This window comes from Lineus longissimus, chromosome 3 (assembly GCF_910592395.1).
Source record: "Lineus longissimus chromosome 3, tnLinLong1.2, whole genome shotgun sequence".
In the NCBI taxonomy this organism is placed as follows: Eukaryota; Metazoa; Nemertea; class Pilidiophora; order Heteronemertea; family Lineidae; genus Lineus; species Lineus longissimus.
This window is the reverse complement of record NC_088310.1, coordinates 19173442-19187205: the sequence shown is the minus strand read 5'-3', so window position 1 is coordinate 19187205 and position 13764 is coordinate 19173442. Positions and strand designations below refer to the sequence as shown.

Genomic DNA, 13764 nt, shown 5'->3' with positions numbered 1-13764 from the left:
TGCATGTTTTGTGCTTCCGAGTCCAATAGCTAGAGCGGACCAGTTGATAGATGTACAAACACTTGTTCGAAAGTATTTAGAAAATCTGGTCAATATTCAAAAAGCCTACCACGCAACTCCTAGCTCTCTCTCTCTCTGTGACGTGTTGTTACTGTGGTAGCATAACGCACTTTACTATTCTACGCCAGGTGACTATCATGTGCCAGTGCAAGAAGGATTCTAATTGTCTCTTTGGGGTTTTTAAATCGATTCTTATGTCTGCTCTGATGAGGCCTCGTTTTATCTGTTCAATCCACGAGTTGGGGTCGGCCTCCGTTCCTTTTTGTGGGTCTCATGCTTTCTTCTAGGGATTGTCTGGCTGGGGTCTCGGGGCGACTCCAAGCTGGTAAACATTATTGTGCACAGTTACACATCAGCCAAACTCCCCTGACCCTAGGCATATATCTTGGACATTAGCCTGTCCTTGGTTGTCTCGCACCATCTTGCCAATATAGTCAACCTCCCTGGTCTCTTGGTGTACACCTTGGACATCATCCTCTTGCAAACAGGGCCTACAACACAACGTTTCCGAGGGAGTAAGTATGTATCGAGTGAAATGGCCTGATATTATCAGGATGCTTGGACATTTGCCTGTCCTTGGTTGTCTCATCCCATCCTGCCAATAGCCAACATCTTGGACATTAACCTGGTTGTGTCTGAGACATCGTTTCTTTTGCTTTCACAAATGGAAAAGAACTCCAATATTATTTGACCATGGGAACAATCTGTCCTCTAATATTTTCAATATATCATACATTGTTCTAAAGTATGGCAACAAAAGAATGGACAAATTAATAAATAGGACTACGATACAGAATATACACAAATCTACAAAGCACCATGAAGCCACGCAAGCAAAGTCTTTACAAAGCAACTTCATCAGCACATCACTTGACTGAAAATACAAAATGTACTCTAAGCCTAAAGATTTTTTTAATGAGGAACTTTATCACCGCAAAGTGGCAGTAGTTAGCCAAAGTTCACACATATTTTGAACTTTTGTGCTCGGTACGTTGTATTAGAGACGTTTTCACTTCTTATTTGTGCACTCGCTCAAGATAAAGCAGTTGCACTGTAGTAGAGACACTGTCTTTCTATTGTTATAACTCTGGAACTTTCTCAAGATGAAGAAGTTGCACTGTCTTGTCCCACAATCGCTGACCAGTCTCATCCTCCTTGGCTACTGCATTTGGTTCCTTTTCCTTGCAGTCGCTGAAATCAATAGAAAGCATTTGAATCATCCATAACATCTTTTAACAATTGAGTGTCCAAGTTATCATTTTGAAAGATTTTCTTTGTAAGTCTTACACACCTTTATTAGGGATCACACAATAAGAAGGCATTTTGATACATGTAGGTTCACACTTTTAATCAGAATTTACATTCTCTGAACACTATCAAACATTTTTCAGTAAGAATACAGACTATAAGCAAGACTTCAGCAAGGTAGACTTTGATATAATACATAACAGCTTCTATATCTGGATTATAATAAGCAGTCCTCCTAATTGAATATATTGTCAATAGAATCAGATGATCATAGCATCATAAAAGGACAGTGGACATACCTAAAATATTTTCCACTAACTTTCTCCAGCTCTGGAGCCACAGCACAATTTATGGCAGTCTGTGCCCCTTGTAGCGGTGTCTTGAACATCAACCATATCAGAGGTGTGATTATGATCCTTCGCCACCATGGCATAGTGCCAGTCAGGTGACGCCCAAGCTCAGATTTTGTTACACCAGGGTTTACCGCATTTACTGTGACACCACTTCCTAAAAAGAAAATAGCGGTAGAGATAAATTTACAAGGACCTTTAAAACATAAATGAGTTCAAGTCATTTCTGTATTCTCAGAGGGCACAATCCTTTTGTTCCCTTAACTGAAATAATAATGACAATAATTTATTGCAAATTTATATGGCACACTTTTCAACAGTTAGAAAGCTGAGTTAATTGCATGTTAGTCTTTTGGACACCAGTCACAATTACCCTTGGATTCACATCTCATTCGAAGTTATGAAGCAATTTCAACAGCCCAGAATTCCAATACAGTTCAGGTACATGTAGGCTGAACCTTCTTCAGTTTCATTAACATATATTTACCTTGAAGTCTTCTGCTGAGTTCTCTTGTATAAAGGAGAACAGCTAGCTTACTCTGCGCATAGGCCCCGAATTCATTGTAGTTATGTTCACTATTGAGATCATCGAGGTTAATCTTCCCATCTGAAAGATGACAAATTAAATGAAATAAAATGAGAATTCAAAGGACTGGGTAAGATGAAACACTGTTATTTGACTGGAACAAAGCAGTTATATTTTGAATGGGGTCCATTGTCCGATGACAAAGAGACACAAAAGTGATTGTCATAGTATGGTCCAAAGGAAACAATAAAATGGAATAAAATTTTCAACTATGTATTTCTATTTTTTCATGGCCTTGATTTGGAGTGAAAGTGACATACTACGTAGAATGAATAACGATTCAGCACTGATTGTCCACCATTTTGTTTCAACTAACTCCAAAATAGGGATTTATCTTGGGGTTAGGAGGTCAGTTAAAGTTAGCGTTAACTTAACGCTACTTTTAAATAATTTTCTTTCTTGCAACCCAAATTAACTTTTTGGAGTTAAGTTAACGCCAAGATAAACTAACAGTGATTTTTAACTATTTTTTTCTTTTGTGCAACCGGCCCCTGGTAGATATGAGCTTGTACTGTGTTCAATGTAAGCTTGAAGTGTTATATTCTACTTACTTTCATAAGCAAGAGATGAGACATTGATGATTCTGCAAGGAGCGCTCTTCTTCATGATATCAAGAAGTAAATGGCTCAGTAGAAAGGGTCCGAGGTAATTTACGGCAAGCTGCATTTCAAATCCATCTTCTGTAACCCATCTGGGGCAGTACATGATGCCTGAAAAGGATGAAAGAGTTTGAGATGACTGGTCATATTTCATTGGACAACTTTTGGGGTTCCCGTTGCCTTGAACATATCGATTAGTTGGAATTATTGATCCAACCTAGAGCGATAAGGATACACTGTCAAGTTAGAAGCCTACTTTTAAGTTGTTTATTAAAATTTTGAAATTTTTGCATACATTCATGACAATAGTATTTGGCTTGATCAAAAATAAAAAGAGCTGTAGGCTTATTCTGTAGCAAGATGAGCCACTTATTTATTATCATGTTCACAATTTAACCTACCTGCATTGTTAATTAATACATGAATTTCAGGCACAGTCTTCTTCACATCTTCAACAAATTTCCTTATTGATGTCAATGATGACACATCAACTACTTTAACTGCCACTTTTTTATTCTCCGAGTCTTTTCTAATGTATGCAGCAGCTCTCTCGGCCTTTAGCAGATCTTTACAGGCCAATATCACAGTGGCCCCTCTCTTTGCCAATTCCTTAGCAGTCTCCTTCCCTATGCCTGAATTAGCACCAGTGATAATCACTGTCTTTCCATTCAGCTGAGCAGTACTCCTACAAATGCCTCCAGCAAAGTATCTCCTAGTTAGGTAATAAACACCAGCTGTAACACAAGAAGAAGTTGTTGGTAAAGTTGTTAGTCTGTAGTATATCTTCATTGCCCTCAAGCCCTGCAAGAGTAGATAGCAGATGGCTTCACACCGACCTATAATACTGACTATCAATCTCTGCTGTGACTAAGCCAAGAGGCCACTCCTCTTGAACTGTGCCATTTTACATTCTTTTCTCTCCTCCGAATTTTTGGGGGAGTCGACCAGTGCAGTGGTACTGGCAATGCTGATTTCACTTTCAGTTATGAGGGCAAGTATCATGTAGGAATAGGATGTCATGTATCAGTATCAATTATCATTAAATAGATGAATTCGCGCTGACCAGTCATGCGTTTCAGCTCACCTTGAACAAAGGATCGCTGTGTTTCTAGGCATTATCCAAACTAGGCCTTCTGATGTGTTCTGAGTGTACGCATTAGCTTTGTTTTGGTGGTCTTCGAATACATCTATTCTGTTGCAATGTCACTGTCAGGGACAGCATTGTTTGTATATGGCATATGGAAGACTTTAGCTTACTTGGATGCCACTGCCTCTCACAATATCATTCCACTTAACAGACACTGACACGGACACTTGACTTGAGAGCACCTGTCAGTCAGCCATTGTCAGCAGTCAGCGCGACACATGTCAATTGTCAGTGATTGTCATGAACAGCAGTGAGATTTTCAGTCTTTTATTTTTCATCTTATTTAACTTTCTTAGTAAATAAGGGGATTTCCGAATTTTTTTTTCCCAGAATGGAATCTTTTAAATATTAATCACCTGAAATTGCAGCTGATGCAACAAGAACCTTGTGACTTTTGACGAAATTGATAATTTCAGAGAGGGAAATAATCCCTTCTGCTCTTCCGGGTGTGGAAGCCATATTTTGATCACGTGTACAAATGAATTGCGCTTGTTTCGCTCCCTGATCTTTTCGCCCCCTGCCGTTTCCATGGTTTCGCTCCAAATCGAAGTCGTTTCGCTCCCTGGTACGTTTTGGTCTCGTTAGGGAGTTTTTCCCAAATGAACGCGATGATGACGTGCCCCATTATTGCATTAACAGGATGTAACATCTATTTTAAAATGCGTTTCCAAAGTGATAGCATTCGGCCAAGATGCCCATGCCCTAATAGTCAATGCCTCAACTAGGGTGCTCAAGATGTGACAAGGCTTAGAAAGAAATCGACTATGTCACTGAAATCTTTGCACCTTGCCAAATGTGGCTCATCTGTCGAGCTTGTTATATTTGCTAGCAAAATGAAGACATCAAGACACTTTGTAAAAAATATCACATTATTTATTTATTCCCAAGCCTACACCTAAATGCTTCTTTTAAGACCATTCTTAGGACAGGCAAATGATGTTCTCAATTGAGAGGAGTTCTTGGCAGATGTGGCTGGCCTCTTGGCAGAGTGGTCTGCTCAGTGAGGCTCCACAGCAAAGGTATGCTCCAGGCTGACAGGTCTACTAAGCAAGGTCCCAGAGCAGCATGGCGCATATATCACAATCCAGCATGATCTAGCAAGTCACCTTGTCAACATCCAATACTAGGCCCAAAATCACAAGAATTGTACTTGGAGACCAATGGTACAGATTAAACGTATGTCAGCAATGTTTCAAAATGATAGAGTGGCTATAGATCTGTTCGTGCAATGACAGTCCACCTTTGCAAATGTCACAGCCGTCTATTCAATGACACCGTACTAATGCCATTTATGAGTGATCTACTTCGATATTGTTTTTTCACAGGTCTCCTTCAATTTGGCTTTCTTTGATTCAACACATTCTCAAAAGATGAGTAGATTCCCTTTAAGACGGCTTTTTCCCCAGAGTTCTAATGGCAGATGAAGCGGGAGAATACAGCACCTTCCTTGACAACCGCACCTTCCCACTGACGGGATCACGGCCAAAGTACTTCAAGGACATTTCATCACCGACTTTTATACCCAGGGAACTAGGATGATCAACCTGAAATGAAGACACAAAAATAATTTGGACAAATTTCGAAGTATATGGATTAATCTATACTTGATATTGAGTTAAGAGCTCGGCATCCACTAGGACATTAGTACCTCTATAAACAATATTGGGCGATTTGTAACGTCAAGTAGGAGGAAAATGGAGACCTGGAAGGAAACTAGGCTGTCACATAGTTGCCCTCACTATCACTTGAGTATACTGGAACCGGCCAGAAATTGGACAGGCCCTTATGTTTGCACTACCCCACTCTGATAGCCCATTTTCAATATATCAAAGTCAAAACACTACACTATGCTTTCTTCTCAGTAAAGCCAAATTTCCACTACAAATCATCGTCGGGGGATATGGAAATGTATTTCAAGAAATTCTAACCTTTCTCTGATCGAGCTGCGAGTTGTGTACTAGGGCTGGCTGGAGTTTAGGATGAAGCTGTACCATCACACCAAAGTCCCTGCAAACAAACAAAATCAGTCAATTAACTATCAAAGTGTCAAAAAGAGAATATCTGGAACTCTAGGAAGATCTCCACCAACACAAGGCTGAGGATTTTCAAATCGACCATGGGTCACTCTTGGCAAGAACTGGAGAAAATTGCCAGGGACTAAAGTCGGTGGAGGAATGTTGTTGGCGGCCTATGCTCTCAGAGAAGCGAAGGGCTTAAGTAAAGTTATCTAAGAGCAACCCTTTATAAAGGAACAGTCATAAGACACTCAGTTCGCTGCCTGAAGTGTGTGGCCGTGTCTCTTGTGATATAATGTGTGGAACTTGCCTTAATTCAACCACTTTCGCCGTATATATAGCACCAAATTCTAGTTCAGGTTCTCGCTGAAAGAAAAAGATGCTGTAAACATAAGAGAAACGAGGAGCTGAAAAAGCCAATGAGCCATTATTTATATTAGGAAAAATTCTAAACTTGAGCTCAATTTTCAAATATTGAATGAACAGAGTGGCACAATTATCATTTCCAGTAAACTCGACTAAATAAGAATCATTTTCACACTACATTTTGAACACATTCATGATATGATTTTTTCTAAATCTCACCTCCTCTGTTAATAACTCCTCAATAATCTCCTTGGCCTCGTCGAGAGCATTTTGATTGGGGGCAAACAAATGAAATGAGCATTCATCGATTGTTGTCGCCGTGACTCCTGTCTCGGCTGCAATTCTCCTCAAGTTGTAACCTCCAATGCCGACAAACTTTGACCTCTTTGAAGATGGAATTTCCAATTTTTCCGAGACCGGTCCGTTGGGTTTTCTAGACTCGCGTGGCTTGCTGATACACCCATCCATGATGTCCAGTATCTTTGCTTTACCAACTGAAAGGACAGATTATAACTCCTTTAACATTCATATACCATATGATCAGAAAAACACACGCCGAAGTGGTTATTTACTTCATATTTACTCAAGCCAACACTAAACCCAGATCCTTGTCAAAGGATGCAACAAAGAGCCGTCTATCTTACGTTAGAGCCGACAGGACATGGCATGGCAGCACCACTTCCGAGGCGAAACATCCCAAAAATACTACCAAAACAGCTCCTGACTGACTTTGCAGCATACCCCAGTCAATCAGTCAGATGCAATCAAATCGATATACATGTAGCACAAGCAACAGATTGATTGTTCATATGATAATGAATACCTGTTCCACTATCCACAGCTTCCATGATAACTTCAAGGGGGACTCCAGGGAGCTTGATGTCTGCCTGCAGAGCTGTGATCCCCGCCCTCGTACCGGCGACTTTGAAGTCCATATCGCCCATGTAATCCTCAATACCCTACAACAATGAAATAACACATGCAACTTAGCCTGAAATGAAACAGATGCCAAGAGAGGTTAACATCAACAAAGTGAGAGATGGCCTCCTAAAAATACATTTTTGAGATTCATGTATACATTCAAGAGCAGTTAGTACAGAAAATACACTCACCAACAGATCAGTAAGAATTTTATATTCAGCGAGTTCAGTTGAATTTTCCTGTGATCTACTGACAAGACCGATGGCAACACCTGCTACAGCCTCGGAGAGTAGGACACCCGCATCCATCAGGGCAAGGCTACCACCACACACAGATGCCATTGATGAGGAACCTACAATAGAAACAGAATGGTGCTCTTACACTGGACACAGTTGAGCTAATGTATCCTCCAGCAGCAGTGCAGTCGTACTGTAATATGACAAGAGTTGAGTTAATAGTACAAAGTACCTATTGCAAAAACAAGCCTGTAGCAAAACTGTGAGCAGTTACATGTATAGCATTCATTTTTGAGATCATCATCCCATAGCTTGGGTCTTGAATGCTTCAGATTGTTGTTTTAGACGATTATAGTCTGTTATTCTTTCAGTGAAAGATTGAATAAAGTTGAATAAAATCGATCAAATATGTAGTCTATTTTGGTTAGCAAAGACCAAAAACTGTGTGTGTCATTTACTTGTATAGAGAATTACCAGTACCGGGGTACTTACCATTTGATTCTAGCACCTCTGAAGTAAGACGTATTGTGAAAGGGAAGTCACCTGGCACCACTGGTCGGATTGCTTTCTCGGCTAGAGCACCTTTAAATGCAACAAAGATAGACAATATGCAGAGCAAATAGACAAGGTACAGGCCCAGCTGCAGAAAAAATTCTAACTTGTTTCATCTCTGAGCTAACATGATTACAATTGAAATGATTCAATAGGGAACTTTTCTAGGATCGACCAAGCAAATACTGCACAGTTTTGGATAGCTTGGGGTAGCCATAAAACCCTGTAGTCAGCCCCAATATAATTATAGTCATTTGGCATTAGGTCACTGATTGCAAAGCTCAGAAGATTTAAAGTTGTACCCTAATTTTACTCACCATGACCGAGTTCCCGCCTACCCAAGCCACCTGGTCGACCAGTCTCATTTGTTGCATATGGTGGAAACTGTAACAAAATATACACTCGATTACCTTTAGCGAAAAGTCATTGACATGACATCCACATGTACAGTAATCTAGATGTCCTGTGATTTCAACACAAGGCCAAAATGTAGAGTTCTTACTTGCCTCGGTGCATTTCCTTGATATCTCTCTTCCTTTGAAATTTGCAGGCAGAACAAGAGAAATAACATTACAAAGTTTAATACTTACTTCATAATGGAGCATGAAGTTCTTTTCTTTCATACCTCTGCAAAGAAACAAAAATATGAACTTGTAAATTCATGCCAATATGAGACTTACAAGCAGAAGTAGCAATTTAATAACTGGTATCACATCCACATGCACAAACTTGCTTGGGGAGGCCTTCTGACACAAGGAAGAAACCACACGTTTACTTGGAGTTCCACCTCAACACCAACACCAGCATTTTCTTAAGCTGAGCAGAACTCTGAAGCTGGAACATTGAGACGACCGGATCTGATCTTATCCAGCAAGACACCCACAGCAACTCTTTGGTGACCATGTCCAAGTTTAAACATCAGTCATCAAGGAAGCAGTCTTTTATATTTTTGATACCAGAAGGCCTTTTCCCATGAAGTTGGGAGACTCTACAGGTCAAGATAAACGTTGAGTCAAAAATTCGCTTACCCTGTTAACACAGATATTGGATCATTCTTAAATGCCGAGTCAATTGAGTCAAAGGTTACTGTACATAAAACCTGCAAAGAGAAAGTTTGTATTGAGATGATTTTAACAGGAAATCATGATGGAATGTGGCATTCAACTGAAATCTCATTGTGACTCCCAAGTTTTTGTATCATCTCATGTTTCGTTCATTGGCAAGGAGTATGGCAGCATCTAGACCAATTGGACATGATGCTGAAATCTATGAAGCCACTCCTTTCTTACTTCTGCTGGTGTTGGACACAATGGAGAAAAGCGCTATCAAGAACCCAGATGTTGAGTTGGGAAACAAGGTCAATATATTGTACCAACCTGAGTTTGACCTCTTTGAAATAACGCTGATCCATGAAGTGGTTTGTAAAGATCTTTCTCACATGAAATATTTCGCAGATCTGTTAATTTTCTACCATCACACCTGAAATATGAATTCTAAAAAGTTTACCGTTTTTTTGAAGAAAAAAAATGCACCAATCCAATCTTTTTAGCAAGTTTACCACTAACAAGAGGTTAACCCTTGAGGTACAACCTCTTTTAACTTCTGATGTAATGAGTTCAGATCCTTTTTAGACTACAGTAGAACCTCTCTGGAGTGTAGTTCTTCATATGATAGAGGGGCACTACCTTTGATGGAATGAGCAGTTTGAACATTTGGTGTGATGAAAGAAGACTACCTACCGAACACTATCATTTAGTATGAGATTCCTGAATATATTCTTTGTCAAGGTATTACAAGATTCTGACAACAAATTAGGATCTACATCAGGGAAATTTTCTGAAATAGAAAGTAGAAATATTGAAGGGATATGGGATTTTCATTTAACACAATACACCCAACTAAGACTTTATAAACTACCGTACAGTGGCTTTACATTAGCCTCGATAGACAAGAGCTTTACCTTTTAACTTGTCCATCACATCCGTCTTGATTTTTGATATTGCATTATCTCTTGAAAACTGGAAACAGAGAAGAGACTGCCTTTATGGTAATAACTTTAACAAAAATCAGACAAATCAAAAATAGATACAGTGTAGGCGTGCGGGAATTCTTTATCAAGAACTTACTTTGTCATGTTTGAAGTCAGTGAAAGTGTCTTTTATTCTTGCAGATGCCAAGCTGAAAAACATAAATCAGAATCATGAATAGGAGAAATTTTTCTAATACATGTATGATGAACAATCTTAAATATCAGGTGTTTCTCCTTAGTTCACTATTGCCATATAAGAAGTTTTCGGTGTTACTATGTCACAGGATAGAAAGCACAGATTCCATTGCTAAACACTGCATGATTTCATTACAAATTTTGAGACTGCTCCAAATAGAAACCTCTTCATTTTGACATCCAGATACTGTCCCACTATTACAGAATGTTCAGATTCAGTAACTCGGCAACAAATCACTCAGTTGGAAGGTCATCTTACCTTTCAGTTGCTTGCATCACCTCTTCTGCGACTGTCATCACCACCGGCTCAAATGTTCGTTTATCCCGACCATACTCTTGTTGTAATTGTTCCAGCTTCTTCACGATACTTTGTGTGTGATGTAATCCTATGGATATGGCCTTCTTGAAGTCTTCTGGTAACAGATTATCAGCCGAGGCATCTAACATAACTTAACAAAAAAAGAAAGAGAGTGAATATTTTGTATTTCCCCATGACTAGAGGAGTTTGTCACATCTTTCTAGCTCAGATTATTGCCGTACTGCCCTGCAGTTATGAGTGCCAGTAAGGATTAAAGACAGATCTAAGCAATCAAGAACTCTAATAAAGTCAAGAACTTTTTGATGACACTACAATCCATGGGACAGAAGTCAAAGCTTTACTGATACACAGATCGCCAAGCCATGTGACAGAGGCTGCAGTTAAAGAAATATTTCAAAATCCCTCACCCACTTTGTCCTTGCTAGTACCAGTGAGAACTAGGTTTAACTGACTCGCTGCCAATTCTCGTCTCGTTGGATTGATAACGACTTCATTGTCTATGAAGCCTACTCTCACAGCACCTAAAAGACGGCAATTAAAGAGATGAGTATTGTTTCTAGCAGAGCACCATATATAGGTTCAGTGACTACATGTACCACTTCAGCCAAATGATCTTTTCAATTGAAAGTGGAAGTTTAAACCATGGAAACAAGAAGCATTCCATGATCTGACCGACAGTCACTCACTGACTCACTCCTGCAACTTGACCAGAGAAAACAACTACTCACCTACGGGACCATTCCATGGTATATCAGAAAGACACAGTGCCGCGGAGGCTGAAATACAAACATCCAACTTAATCAGATATCAGAGACATGCACATTCTGGATTCTTTTAAATTATTGTACATTAATCATCAATGACCAATGCAGTGGCTGTATTAGTTAATGATCATGTAGAAAAAACATTGTTAAATTTCCGAAAACGTCTTAAATTCGTCAGAGCAACTATTATCACTTAAGAAATAATGGACAACAAGGAGTGACAAAGATATGCGTCTGAAATTTCTGAAACTTTTTCAATTCTCTCTTTGGAATGTCACAGCTTACCAGCGTTGATGGAGACAACATCAGGATCATGATGACCATCTATGGCTAACTGGTTACAAACAAGCTGCGTCTCGTAGAAATATCCAGCAGGAAAGAGCGGCCGGAGAGATCGATCTGAAAGGAAAACCACAAAAGTTATTTTGCTGATCATATTCAAAGAGAATCAAATTTTTGCAGAGGACTACCACATCCATGTAAGACTTCCTGTTCGATTTCTCCGAGATTACAATTTTTTCAGAAATTTTCATAAACAGAGTCTTCGCTGATGTAGTGCACCAACAATTACTGTATATTTCATGTTGACTACTAAGGTCAAAAGTTAAGACAAACTTTAAAAGTTGATGGAGTTGCCATCTTTCTCACTTCAATCAAAAAAATTATGTTGAATTCATGTCAAATTGATACCTACCAATCATACGACCAGATAATATCTCCCTCTCAGAAGCACCAAGTTCTCTTCGTAAATAGTTTGTAGGAATACGCCCAGCTGCGGCAGCTTTTTGTCGGAAGTCAACCTGAGAATAAGATTACAAGCAGCTAATAGACGAACTCAATTTTCAATAATGTTAGTAACCCAGAACATTTTCATAGGATGATTTTGATATGATGACATCGATCAAATCAAGGTTGCAGCCAACCCCCACCTTCTGTTGCCATTATCAACTAGACTTGAAAGAGGTATAGAACTTCCAATCATTTTCTCAAAATTAAGATACCGGTCGGTAAAAACAAAGCAGAAGTCAGCTTCATTTTGCTCCCAATTGCTAAACAGACTTGAGAACAACGCCATTCAGAATATAAATACTTACTGTTAGAGGTAAAAATGATGCCGAGCTAGGCTTTGTTTTGCTCACTGCAGTCACCATGACGGATGTCTCTCCAAGCTGGAATGGAGAAGACCATAAACTCAGAACAGTTTGCAAGTTAGAATTATTAACATAATATGATATGTTGGAACATGTTCATCTTTATGCAACAGTAGCAAATTTCATCCGATGAGTTGTTACTGGAAGAATTCATGGGCTTTACTTAGAGGAAATATAGCCTTACCAGCGATGTTAGACAAACAGATCACCTTCTGTTCTGTCTTGTGATGGAAGAATAACCAATCCCCAACAAATCTTATAGAGTAACTTTTGGTCAAATGAAATACTCAAGTCAGTGAGTAATTTTGCCCCCATAGTTTTTCACTTAGTCTACCTGTGCTACTGACGTTCCATCTGCAAATCTAGCAAGCTTGCCAGTGCTTATCCTGAGTGGCCTGAAAAAATACAATAAACACATATGGGCCATAAGCAAATAGTCATCCACAAAATCTCAGGGTTGAAATGAACTGAAAAATCCAGTGGACATTTTTTGCTTATCCCACCTGACTTCTGCTCAAACCCTGAAAAATCCCCAGGCCTAAGTACGTCTATATCTTCAGTAGTGGGGGGGGGGGGTGATACAATATGTTGGCCGACTAATCCGTAATCGCCAGTAGCCATGTCCATGGCATGTTTAAATAAATGGGAAGGAATTGTTTGATTATTTTGTCATCGAAGGATAATGTCAGTGAACGACAATACCGAGGTAGGACTCTTTTTTCAGGGGAATATTAATACTGTTACACCATTCTTATGCATGCATCACATACACTGTCATATACATGTGCAAATGAATGAAAATATTGTTGGTATCAAAACAGGTTTTTTTTGCAACTTACGTCCCACCAATATCGATGTCAACACTGCCTACATTATCTCCAGCCCATATATTTTTATTTCTGACTGATAGAAAGTGATATTTTGTTTGCTGATGAAGACTTTGTAGCAAATTTTTATTTATTTTTGAGCCACAAAATCTACACATGGAGGCTGCCATCTTGGTTTTTCTTGAGGCACAGAAGGGATTCGATAAGTTTTCAAAACCTAATCTTCACTACATCTCCTATTTCCTGGTATATTCTGCTGCTAATATTAAATAACACAAAGTCTTATCAATATCTTTAATTTACAATCACGAAATCTTACTTTTTGTCACTAAAGTAAATAGAAGTGGTTATTTTGATAAGTCTTCAACACCCAAATTTCTGACGGAGCTCAAAACCCAA

General features: G+C 39.2%; 2 protein-coding genes across 3 annotated transcripts; both read right to left on the bottom strand.

Annotated features, from left to right (window-relative positions):
- Window positions 1–745: 745 nt before the first annotated feature.
- On the bottom strand, window positions 746–4455 carry LOC135485035 (retinol dehydrogenase 12-like). Its single transcript, XM_064766762.1, has 6 exons — window positions 4347–4455; window positions 3245–3577; window positions 2796–2954; window positions 2146–2265; window positions 1608–1815; window positions 746–1251 (listed from the first exon to the last, which is right to left on the bottom strand). Exons 1-6 carry the CDS (start codon window positions 4447–4449, stop codon window positions 1140–1142), a joined length of 1035 nt encoding a protein of 344 aa, XP_064622832.1. The 5' UTR covers window positions 4450–4455; the 3' UTR covers window positions 746–1139.
- Window positions 4456–4880: 425 nt separating this feature from the next.
- Window positions 4881–13528, bottom strand: LOC135485034 (polyribonucleotide nucleotidyltransferase 1, mitochondrial-like). Of its 2 annotated transcripts, XM_064766759.1 has the most exons (22): window positions 13378–13528; window positions 12873–12933; window positions 12482–12556; window positions 12082–12187; window positions 11673–11786; window positions 11352–11399; window positions 11031–11144; window positions 10564–10753; window positions 10207–10258; window positions 10041–10098; window positions 9820–9916; window positions 9457–9559; window positions 9109–9179; window positions 8671–8707; window positions 8398–8464; window positions 8021–8110; window positions 7484–7644; window positions 7195–7330; window positions 6591–6865; window positions 6316–6371; window positions 5919–5997; window positions 4881–5534 (listed from the first exon to the last, which is right to left on the bottom strand). In XM_064766759.1, the coding sequence occupies exons 1-22, from the start codon at window positions 13521–13523 to the stop codon at window positions 5376–5378; spliced, it is 2295 nt and encodes a 764-aa protein (XP_064622829.1). In that variant the 5' UTR covers window positions 13524–13528; the 3' UTR covers window positions 4881–5375. The 2 variants fall into 2 exon arrangements, with proteins under 2 accessions (XP_064622829.1, XP_064622830.1); XM_064766760.1 differs by lacking the exons at window positions 4881–5534; window positions 5919–5997; window positions 6316–6371 and having other exon boundaries at window positions 6597–6865; window positions 7195–7362.
- Window positions 13529–13764: the final 236 nt, after the last annotated feature.